At 41.4% G+C, this 12,490-nt stretch overlaps 3 protein-coding genes across 3 annotated transcripts; 2 read left to right on the top strand and 1 right to left on the bottom strand.

Annotated features, from left to right (window-relative positions):
* Positions 1-5,463: 5,463 nt before the first annotated feature.
* On the top strand, positions 5,464-5,891 carry LOC125043488 (histone H3). Its single transcript, XM_047639589.1, has one exon. It carries the CDS (start codon positions 5,470-5,472, stop codon positions 5,878-5,880), a length of 411 nt encoding a protein of 136 aa, XP_047495545.1. The 5' UTR covers positions 5,464-5,469; the 3' UTR covers positions 5,881-5,891.
* A 2,583-nt stretch (positions 5,892-8,474) lies between these two features.
* On the bottom strand, positions 8,475-8,856 carry LOC125043723 (histone H2B-like). Its single transcript, XM_047639962.1, has one exon. The coding sequence runs from the start codon at positions 8,854-8,856 to the stop codon at positions 8,512-8,514; it is 345 nt and encodes a 114-aa protein (XP_047495918.1). The 3' UTR covers positions 8,475-8,511.
* A 2,752-nt stretch (positions 8,857-11,608) lies between these two features.
* LOC125043495 (histone H2A) lies at positions 11,609-12,046 on the top strand. Its single transcript, XM_047639597.1, has one exon. The coding sequence runs from the start codon at positions 11,626-11,628 to the stop codon at positions 11,995-11,997; it is 372 nt and encodes a 123-aa protein (XP_047495553.1). The 5' UTR covers positions 11,609-11,625; the 3' UTR covers positions 11,998-12,046.
* Positions 12,047-12,490: the final 444 nt, after the last annotated feature.

The raw sequence follows: 12,490 nt of genomic DNA, 5'->3' as shown, positions 1-12,490 counted from the left end.
GGGCTGTGGTTGTGTGGTGGTCGCCGGTCTATCCTCGGTGTTTGTATTTGTTTGTGTGTGATATTCAGCTATGTATAGGTCTTCATCTTCAAAGATTTCCCTGGGAATCACAATGTTAGGGAGGTTGTTTCTTTGTAGGAGTACAGGGACAATGTCTGCGAATCTTTGTGCTTTGTATTTGGCAGCTATCAAAGCTACGTGTAGTATAGTTTGTATTTTAGTGTTAATGTCAGGTGTGAGAGTGTTGGTTTGGGGGAACTGAGGTGGGGGAGGCATTGTGGTTCTCGGGGGAATCGTGGGAGGTCTTGTGGTGATGGGTGTAGATGTCTGTAGGGGTTGTTGAACTGTTGAGGCGTATGTTGGGTTGGTGTTTTGTTTAAGTGCTTGTCTTTTCGTCTTCAGTATCTCTTTCCGTGTAGGGCAAGACCCGCTGACGGCGGCGTGCTGCCCCTCACAGTTGCAACATTTGGTGGGCTTGTTGCAAGTGGCGAAGAAGTGCCCAACTTCGCCACAACGACTGCACCTTTGTTCGTGTGTACATGTGTGTTTTTTGTGATTGTATCTGTAGCACTTCAGGCATTGATCAATCTGAATGAAGCACTCAGGTTCTATGTTATAGGTGGGGACGGATGTGTTAAACATCACGATCCCACGAGAAATTAGTTTCTGTGCCTCTTCAGGCGATGAGCATCGGATCTTGACGATCCGAGATTCAGGAGGTTTGTAAATGTCAACTACAGTGACATCGTTTTTGGCTGTAATTTCCGCCTGAATGGCCTCACACGATCGTGGCGGGATTGTTTTGTCGATCTTTTTTGCCACGACCGTGCATTTTGCCTTGGTTTCAGGGGAAGGAGTGGGTTTAAAGCCCTTAGCAGCGAGTTTTCTTTGGCCAGATGAGGAGAGGAAGGGGGTCATTTGTTCTGGTTTGGCTACAACAACTTTAAAGCCGTTGTGAACTTTAAAGCAGTGCGTGACGGCAACCTCTGTGATTTCAAAGATTTTCTGGAGAGCCACCTCACAGGAGATGGGCTCCCCAGAGTATGTTAATTTGATCATGTGACCCATGACCGCATAGCGTAAGGGTGATGGTGATGGGAAATTGGGGGAAGGCTAGCAAAGCTAATATGACAGGAACGTGGAACGGCGGAAAGTGGTTTAAAAAAAGGGAGGCACACTGAGCAATTAACAGTCTTTGTGTGTTAGGGCCGGTCGGGGTTGAACCCTGCCGAACGGGCGTGAACCCTTATATGTTCGGCCGGCACCTCGCAGTAAAACTGTCAATTGCCACAGTGCTTCGTGTTTTAATTGTAAGCACTCTGACCTACAATTAAAACACTAGCTCCAACGTGAGGTAAGCGTGATAACACCCAAAGTTATACACACAAGGCCAAGGTCGTCTTTGCGTGGGGTGTCAAATGATCTCTCTAAGAGGAAACCCACACAAAAACCTTGGGACCTAGTGGTCCTGAGAGCCCTGAATTTCGGCAAGCAAAAGCAAAAGTTAAAAGAAAAGACCCGTTACCGGGGGGGAAAGAAGGCGGGAGAGGGGAAGGATAAAGGGGGGGATCGAAAAGATGATTTAGTAAGAGAAAAAAGAGTCGGGGCTTAACCCAACATGCGGGGTAAAAGTTGGGGGGCATAGCTGACCGGGAGGCAGAAAGGAGGATAAAGGCTGGAGAGGGAGGCCCCGCGCCATCTGTGCGCGCGTGGCCCTGACATGGCGGGATTCGCCTGGCATGAGCGAACTCATGGGTCGGCGAGTCCACATGCCCGGGCTGCGGCGCGCACTCGGCTAACGGGAGGTTGGGAGCGGAGAGGGCGGCCTGCCAGGCGCCATCGGGGCCCCACCGTGCACGGACTTCTCGCCCATGGCAACGGTGGCGCCCTCGGCTAACCGGGAGACTGCGAGGGTGAAATACGAGTGAGATCGCTAATCAGAGGCTATCTCCCACGCCCGCGTCGAGCAGAGATTTCTCTCTTTCGGCGGCAGGACTTCCAGGGAGACGTGCTCTGGCGATCTCACCACGCCTGGATTAGCAACACTGGCCATGACATCTCCTCCCCCACTCGCGCGTTGCCACTCCTTACGGCAAAGGAGCCGCGGTCATGGCAGGGTGCAGGCGGCAGATGTCACGTGTCGGAAATCCGAAACCAGTGAGATTGAGGTAAGGATTAGGATGAGGGACGCTTACGCTATGGAAGGATGATGAGATGGGGCGTGGGCGAGGTTGAGGTTACGCACGGAAGAGAGAGAGAGGGTGGGGGAAGGGAGTTAAAAACGGGATAGGGCTCTCTTAAGAGGGGTTATTTTAATTAGGAGATTAAAAGGGGGAGTTTTGGAGAAAACATCCACCATAAAAAGTACTTATAAACTAGGGGAATTAAAACATGAATGGTAAAAAAACTAAAAAACGTAAAAAACTTAATAAAATGTAACACAAGAACACAAGTAAAATTGAAAGCTTAAAAAAGGATAGGCAGCAAATTTACGCTGCTCGACATCCGCGCTCGCGAGACCCGGCAACAATCGCGCCGGAGCGTGATTGGCCGAGCTGTGGGGAGCGCGGGTGCCGAGTTTATAGTAAAAAGCGCCGAAGCTTTTTAAACTTAAGTTTTATAAAAGTATAAGAATTAAAAATACGAACGAAACAAGGGAGGAGGATGGGTGAAAGACGTGAAGGAAGTATGAGAAGCACACAAAGGAAAAGATGATGCTGCCAAGCCAGGAACTGGCCCCTGTTCATCGCCTCGGTCTGGCGAGAAGACATCGCGGCCAGGGCCGCCCTTCTTCTCCTGAAGAAGGCATGGTCTACCCAGACGGGCAACCAAAACGCGAGGTTTGTAGTTGTTGTTTACATAGCCTCCTGCGCCAGGGAGAGGCACAGAAGCATTTCTCGTGATCGTGGGGACGACACAACTCGTCCCCAGCCCATAGTACAGATCCATGTGGGTGCTTTATTCTGATTGATCTGTAGCTTGTGTGCATTTGTATGTAATGTGGGTCTGAGTGCGTGTGTGTGTGAGAGGAGGGTGTAAGGGCTTTGAACAGGTGCAGTTTTTGGCGTGGGAGGCAGCTCATCTAATTGTCAGCACGCCATTTAAAGTAGGTCAAGCTGACGCTGACCCACTTTTCGTGGCGTTTGCTGCTCCCGGAACCGAGGCCGCGGACGAGTCCGAGCCCCGTCCCCCTCGAGGTCCGGGAGGGACTCCAGGGAGAGGGAGACGTGGAATTCTCGGGAATCGGCGGACCAATTCCCGATGTTTCCTAGTCCCCCGAGGTTCCCCCCAACGGGGAGAACAGCTAGCGAGGTAGCCCCCGCTTCGACCTCAGGGAGGTCGATTTGGAGGCTATCCTCGCTATCAGAGTCCCCCAGAATGGTGTTGTCATGGTGACCACGAGGGGGTGCGGTGGTCGCCGGGGGCAGTGGGTCTTTCTTGTCTTTCTTCTTGTGCGTGTTTAGTGGTGATGGTAGTTTGCGTTTGTGTTCGTTTGTGTTTTTTGTAGTATTTGGTTGTGAGCTTAGTTTTGGTTGGCGTTGTGGTTGTGGTTGTGGGAGTAGGTGTGTGCGGGAGGTAGAGGGCTGTGGTTGTGTGGTGGTCGCCGGTCTATCCTCGGTGTTTGTATTTGTTTGTGTGTGATATTCAGCTATGTATAGGTCTTCATCTTCAAAGATTTCCCTGGGAATCACAATGTTAGGGAGGTTGTTTCTTTGTAGGAGTACAGGGACAATGTCTGCGAATCTTTGTGCTTTGTATTTGGCAGCTATCAAAGCTACGTGTAGTATAGTTTGTATTTTAGTGTTAATGTCAGGTGTGAGAGTGTTGGTTTGGGGGAACTGAGGTGGGGGAGGCATTGTGGTTCTCGGGGGAATCGTGGGAGGTCTTGTGGTGATGGGTGTAGATGTCTGTAGGGGTTGTTGAACTGTTGAGGCGTATGTTGGGTTGGTGTTTTGTTTAAGTGCTTGTCTTTTCGTCTTCAGAATCTCTTTTCGTGTAGGGCAAGACCCGCTGACGGCGGCGTGCTGCCCCTCACAGTTGCAACATTTGGTGGGCTTGTTGCAAGTGGCGAAGAAGTGCCCAACTTCGCCACAACGACTGCACCTTTGTTCGTGTGTACATGTGTGTTTTTTGTGATTGTATCTGTAGCACTTCAGGCATTGATCAATCTGAATGAAGCACTCAGGCTCTATGTTATAGGTGGGGACGGATGTGTTAAACATCACGATCCCACGAGAAATTAGTTTCTGCGCCTCTTCAGGCGATGAGCATCGGATCTTGACGATCCGAGATTCAGGAGGTTTGTAAATGTCAACTACAGTGACATCGTTTTTGGCTGTAATTTCCGCCTGAATGGCCTCACACGATCGTGGCGGGATTGTTTTGTCGATCTTTTTTGCCACGACCGTGCATTTTGCCTTGGTTTCAGGGGAAGGAGTGGGTTTAAAGCCCTTAGCAGCGAGTTTTCTTTGGCCAGATGAGGAGAGGAAGGGGGTCATTTGTTCTGGTTTGGCTACAACAACTTTAAAACCGTTGTGAACTTTAAAGCAGTGCGTGACGGCAACCTCTGTGATTTCAAAGATTTTCTGGAGAGCCACCTCACAGGAGATGGGCTCCCCAGAGTATGTTAATTTGATCATGTGACCCATGATCGCATAGCGTAAGGGTGATGGTGATGGGAAATTGGGGGAAGGCTAGCAAAGCTAATATGACAGGAACGTGGAACGGCGGAAAGTGGTTTAAAAAAAGGGAGGCACACTGAGCAATTTACAGTCTTTGTGTGTTAGGGCCGGTCGGGGTTGAACCCTGCCGAACGGGCGTGAACCCTTATATGTTCGGCCGGCACCTCGCAGTAAAACTGTCAATTGCCACAGTGCTTCGTGTTTTAATTGTAAGCACTCTGACCTACAATTAAAACACTAGCTCCAACGTGAGGTAAGCGTGATAACACCCAAAGTTATACACACAAGGCCAAGGTCGTCTTTGCGTGGGGTGTCAAATGATCTCTCTACAAAGAAACCCACACAAAAACCTTGGGACCTAGTGGTCCTGAGAGCCCTGAGGAATTTCGGCTCGACCGAGATCGGGTAAGGCTACCGCCGCGCCCCGTCTGCGTAGCGGCGAGGCGGCCGACTCAGATGAGCGCTCATCTTAACTGACCGCTGTGCAAATACAAACTCGCCTAGGCCTTGTTATTGACAAAAGCTCACATGTAAAATACTTTCAATTGATCGGGCCTTAGTAGTTTGTCCCAAGCTTCAACTTGGAATTGAACATAACGTCACCGAGGCTGCATTACAGGACCTGACATGTGCCGTATCTCTGGCAATATTTACCCAGTCAAAATAGGCGGGGTTAAGCCAGACTCTCGCAGCCACACGCGACTCCGCTAGGTCTCGCTCGCTCTCCTATAAATTGACGTCTTGAGCGTGTTCGCGTTTCATATCTGTATAGATACAAACTCGCAAAATGGCACGTACCAAGCAGACTGCACGTAAGTCTACCGGAGGCAAGGCCCCCCGCAAGCAGTTGGCCACCAAGGCAGCACGTAAGTCTGCCCCTGCTACCGGAGGTGTCAAGAAGCCCCATCGTTACAGGCCCGGAACTGTTGCCCTTCGTGAGATCCGTCGTTACCAGAAGAGCACTGAGCTCCTGATCCGCAAGCTGCCCTTCCAGCGCCTGGTCCGTGAGATTGCCCAGGACTTCAAGACTGACCTCCGCTTCCAGTCCTCTGCTGTCATGGCTCTGCAGGAAGCCTCCGAGGCTTACCTGGTCGGCCTCTTTGAGGACACCAACCTCTGCGCTATCCACGCTAAGAGGGTCACAATCATGCCTAAGGATATCCAACTTGCTCGCCGTATCCGCGGAGAGCGCGCCTAAGGTTTTGATTGCATACCTGCAACACAAAATCATAATCCTCGGCCCTTTTCAGGGCCTAAAGATTGTCTCCAGAGAGATGAAATTAAGACAAGTAGTGTAAAAGTTGTCAATGTACACAAACTAGTATTGATAAGCATATATACATAATAATTATATCAATCTTGATAGCATACATACATACAGATGTACACACACACACACATACATACATACATACATACATACATACATACATACATACATACATACATATACATACACAAATACACACACTAATATATATATATATATATATATATATATATATGAGAGAGAGAGAGAGAGTGTTATGTATGTATTAGTTATATAGGCATACACACAAACTAAATGCTAATATGTATATATATACATATATATATATATATATATATATATATATATATATATATATATATGAGATAGAAAGAGAGAGTGTATGTGTATGTATGTATGTATGTATGTATATTTATGTATATATAAATATATACATATATATATATATATATATATATATATATATATATATATATATATATATATATATACACACATATATACATATATAAAAATAGAGAGAGAGAGATTTATGTATATTTATAAAGATAGATAACTTTATATATATATAGATAAATAACTATATATATAGATAAATAACTATATATATATATAAATATATATATATATATATATATATATATATATATGAGAGAATGTATGTATGTATGTATGTATAAATAAATAAATTATGTATGCATATATGTTTACGTATGTATACTTAGTTATGTATGCATATATGTTTATGTATGTATATATAGTTAGGTATGTATATATATACACACAACTATATAAATATGTACATATATGTATATGTATATGTATATATATAGTTTTATATATATATATGTATTTATATAGAATTCTGTATGTATATATAAATAATTATGTATGTGTGTATATATAGAAATCGGTATATATGTGTCTATACAGAAATCTGCATATATATATGTATAAGTATATATGTATGTACATATATATACATATATATATATATATATATATATATATATATATATATATATATATATACATATAGTATATATAGTATGCAAGAAAAATAGTATATATAGTATATATAGTATATATAGCATATATAATATATATATAGTATATATAATATATATATAGTATATAGAATATATATATAGTATATAGAATATATATATAGTATATATAGAATATATATAATGTATATATAGAATATATATAATGTATATATAGAATATATATAATGTATATATAGAATATATATAATGTATATATAGAATATATATAATGTATATATAGAATATATATAATGTATATATAGAATATATATAATGTATATATAGAATATATATAATGTATATATAGAATATATATAATGTATATATAGAATATATATAATGTATATATAGAATATATATAATGTATATATAGAATATATATAATGTATATATAGAATATATATAATGTATATATAGAATATATATAATGTATATATAGAATATATATAATGTATATATAGAATATATATAATGTATATATAGAATATATATAATGTATATATAGAATATATATAATGTATATATAGAATATATATAATGTATATATAGAATATATATAATGTATATATAGAATATATATAATGTATATATAGAATATATATAATGTATATATAGAATATATATAATGTATATATAGAATATATATAATGTATATAAAGAATATATATAATGTATATATAGAATATATATAATGTATATATAGAATATATATAATGTATATATATACAGATTTGTATATATACAGATATATAATGTGTAGGTGTATTTTGCAATCAAGACGCTCAATAACGCAACACATTATTTGAATACTCACTTTGAGTGACAGAATAAACAGAGGCTACGATCCACTTCACCTCCCAAGGTCTATGTGCTAAAAGATTAATAAATATACTACATATGATCAAACCTACCTTACCTCCACAAGTTAGGTGTTATGTTATGTTCTCTGTAGTTTGTAGGTTCTAATGACCGCTCCTGATTTGTCCATTCCTTGAATAATAATAATAATAATAATAATAGTAATAATAGTAATAACAGTAATAACAGTAATAATAGTAATAATAGTAATAATAGTAATAATAGTAATAATAGTAATAATAGGCGTGAAATGTCTGTTAATGATGATTATAATACTAATATCAATCACATTGAAATCATACAAGGCACTTTCTAACATTCTACGCAAAAAGCTAAACAGCCGAGATACACAGATAGGTACGGCTAATGAATAACAAACCGACTCACTGTTTGTCTACTTGGTAATTAATGAAGCACTTGTAGAGCTATCTATCTGTGTGTAAGGACACTGAATGGTCTTATAGTAGTAGTAGTAATTCTAATAATAGAAACAGTAGTAGAAGTAGCAATAACAATAACAGTAGGAGGCAGGGAACATGTTACTAACTAACTGGGTTACCAAAGTCATTGTATATCTGCTTTATTACAATATGTGGCTCCTAAAGGAGCCGATGTTGTTCTAGGAGGCAAGAAAAGCATGCAACCTAGAGATTTACTTGGAGGAAGTGTACTTTGTGACGGCCTTTGTGCCCTCACTAACAGCGTGCTTGGCAAGTTCTCCAGGGAGCAACAGCCTGACAGCGGTCTGAATCTCCCGGCTGGTGATGGTGGAACGCTTGTTGTAGTGTGCAAGGCGGGAAGCCTCAGCTGCAATGCGCTCAAAAATGTCATTCACGAAAGAGTTCATGATAGACATGGCCTTGGAGGAGATACCGGTATCAGGGTGGACCTGCTTGAGCACCTTGCTTATGAGGAGATTGCTCTCGGTCTCGCTAACAAGCACCAGACGAACGCAATACTGCGAGACGTCAGCAAGGCCTTTGATAAGGTCTGGCATGACGGTCTCAAGTACAAATTAACACAACTACAGCTACCCACACACTTCACGCGCCTTCTCTGTAGTTTCCTGGATGACAGGACTGCCACGATACGCCTGGGAGCCCACCTAGGCACCCCCATCCACCTCAGAAGTGGAGTACCACAGGGAGGCGTTTTATCGCCAACCCTCTATATCCTGTATACAGCTAATCTGCCAGAACCAACACCATACAGCAACTATATTTCATATGCAGACGATATCACACAGATTATCACACACCCCTCTAAATCACAACACTTCATGAAACGAACAACAGAAAGAGCTATACAGAACATCAACACCTTTGAGCACCACTGGAAAATACAGACAAACATAAACAAATTCAAACTCATACCCATAGCACGTAGAAATTCACAACCAATCACAATCAACAACACCAACATTCCATACACTAACACAGGAACCATTCTCGGACTACAGTTCACAAGCACAGGCTTCCTCACACACGTCAAACACAGAATAACACAAGCACAAATAACACTAACCAAACTAAAACGCTTTTCATGCTGCACACCACAAACAAAACTCAGACTTTACAAAACAACTGTCAGACCTATTCTTGAATACACAGCTATCCCGCTGGTTGCAATATCAAACACACAAAAACTCCGAATGCAATCAGTACAAAACAAAGCACTACTCTGGGTACACGGCGCAACATATCAAGACCGAATTTCCGCAGAAACACTACACAGAATATACAGCATGGAACCACTGAACACACGCATACACAGACGAGGCAAAAACACCTGGGCCCGACTACGCGAACAACAAGACGAACATTATAACAACATCTTTGAAAAACACGCAAACACCCACACAAACCACGCTTGGTGGCCCAGAACACTACCAATCACAGAACACGAAACACCCACACCGATGTACGCACACACAAATACACACACCGCCCCTTAATTGTGACCATGACCATGTCTTTGTTAATTTTTAAGTTGTTAAAGGCTAAAAAAACACAAATAATAGAAAAAACAATAAAATCAGAAGTTACCCTCAGAATCCCCAAAGGATTGGCTAAACCATGTTGCACAGCGCCTAAAATAAGGACATCAAAGTGAGCAACCATCGGTCCTGCCAGCTCCCATGCGTGCGACACGGATTAGCCAATCACGGGGGAGAGAGGGCTGGCCACCTTGCCGCCTCTCGAAGCTATAAATTCGGCAGCAGTGTTACCACGGCTTGTCACTTTGCCCGCCTCGGCCCGCCTCGGCCCGCCTCGGCCCGCCTTGGCCCGCCTTGGCCCGCCTAGTGGTCGTGGGATCAGTGCCGACGAACTATAGACGGAGAGATTTCAAGGACTGAACATCTTACAAACTTACTACGGACTCTTGACTCGATTGCCTGTGATTATGGGAGTGCACACGTGCAATTGCATAAGGCAGACACGCGAGTCGGAGGACGAGTAAGATGGAGATGTTCTACGGAAGAAAAGGAGAAAAAAAAAAAAAAAAAAAAAAAAATACTCCTATTAAAAAAAAAAAAAAAAAAAAAAAAAAAAAAAAAAAAAAAAAAAAAAAAAAAAAAATAATAGCCTTATTCTCAATGTCATGTACCTTGTAACCCTATCGTACTGTTGTTGACACAGCTACCCTTCCATTCATTCGTAATTTATGTTAAGTCAATTCACTTTTGTTCGCTTGCCCTTGTTTTGTTCCGTGTGTTACTGTTTCTGTTCTTGTTCGTGTTCGTGTTCCTGTTCTTGTTTTTTGTTTTTTGTTCTTGCATTTGTTTGCTCTTGCTTGCTTGCATGCTTGCTTGCTTGCTTGCTTGCTTGCTTGCTTTTTTTTTTTTTTTTTTTTTTTTTTTTTTTTTTTTTTCACTTCACCATTATTTATATGTAACATGCTCCCTTTTCGTTCCCTCCCCATTGCTAGTCAGACCTAGTTGTCAAAGAAGTCACTCCCCTACGAATGTTATCACATATGCCACTTTATTCGTTTATCGAAACCCATTAGCCACATTAACTCATCTCATCTCATCTCACCCTTTCCCCTCCTGCCTCTGTCTAGTATGTACTTCCCCTTCATCATCCATCACCTACGTTTTTTGTATTACCTCTATATCTCTCGCTCTGCCCCTGGAACTCCCCAGCCTCTTTCTTCTTTGTTTTGCCTTTTACCTTGCATTGTAAAATTAAAAAAAAAAAAAAAAAAAAAAAAAAAAAAAAAAAAAAAAAAAAAAAAAAAAAAAAAAAAATTGTAGTCATTAGTCTATTAATTTATTCCATTAATCCATTTGCTAATCCTATTTATTTAATAATTAGTCGTTTCTCGTTAATTAGTTCCATATTCAACTCACAAATATGAAAATTAAAATCAATAAAAAATCATTAAACGTTAAAATAAACCTAAAAAAAAAAACAAATACATATATATATGATTATATATATATATATTAACAAGAAAGAGAGGTGTTTACTTTTAATTTAACTAATATAATCTCACTATTCGTTATGGCCAGCACTTCAATAATCATATAACTCAAATTCAAATACCCCCCCCCCCCCCTCCTCGAACCCCAGACATGACCAAGAGATAAAGATTCACCACCATGCAAGGGGCTTTCGCCCCCCTACTTTCATAACCTCTAACTTCCTTATATTTCAACACTTTACCTTCTCCCCCCCCCCTCCTTGGATTTCTTCACCTCTTTACTACGTTAATTGCCAATTAATTGCAGTAAGGTTTGTAAAGTACCTAACAAGCAAGCATCATGTCTGGTCGTGGTAAGGGTGGTAAGGTAAAGGGCAAGTCAAAGTCCCGCTCCAGCAGGGCTGGCCTTCAGTTCCCTGTGGGCAGAATTCACCGCCTTCTGCGTAAGGGAAACTACGCTGAGCGTGTGGGAGCAGGTGCCCCTGTGTACCTGGCTGCCGTCATGGAATACCTGGCCGCTGAGGTCCTGGAATTGGCAGGTAACGCCGCTCGTGACAACAAGAAGACCCGTATCATCCCCCGTCACTTGCAGCTTGCCATCCGTAACGATGAAGAGCTCAACAAGCTGTTGTCTGGCGTCACCATTGCCCAGGGTGGTGTTCTGCCTAACATCCAGGCTGTGCTCCTCCCCAAGAAGACCGAGAAGAAGTAAACACTCTTCTTGGTTCTCCCATCTCAACATCGGCTCCTTTAGGAGCCACAGTATCTCCCTAATGAGAAAATTGACAAATCATCATGGTAAAATTATTAATAAATGTCATACCCATAACACAAGCCAGTACAGTTAGCCAACACCCGACTTCATGTTATCAGTAATACATGTACCTCTATACATATACATATAACCATATATATACATGTACATACATAAACAGGTAACCAGACATATACATGTACATCCATATACATATAACCATATATATACATGTACATACATAAACAGGTAACCAGACATATACATGTACATACATATACAGATAACCGTACATATACATGTACATACATATACATGTAACCATACATATACATGTAACCATACATATACATGTAACCATACATATACATGTACATACATATACATGTAACCATACATATACATGTACCATACATATACATGTACATACATATACATGTACATACATATA

Source organism: Penaeus chinensis, chromosome 34 (genome assembly GCF_019202785.1).
Source record: "Penaeus chinensis breed Huanghai No. 1 chromosome 34, ASM1920278v2, whole genome shotgun sequence".
NCBI lineage: Eukaryota > Metazoa > Arthropoda > Malacostraca > Decapoda > Penaeidae > Penaeus > Penaeus chinensis.
This window is presented reverse-complemented; position numbering and strand designations above follow the sequence as displayed.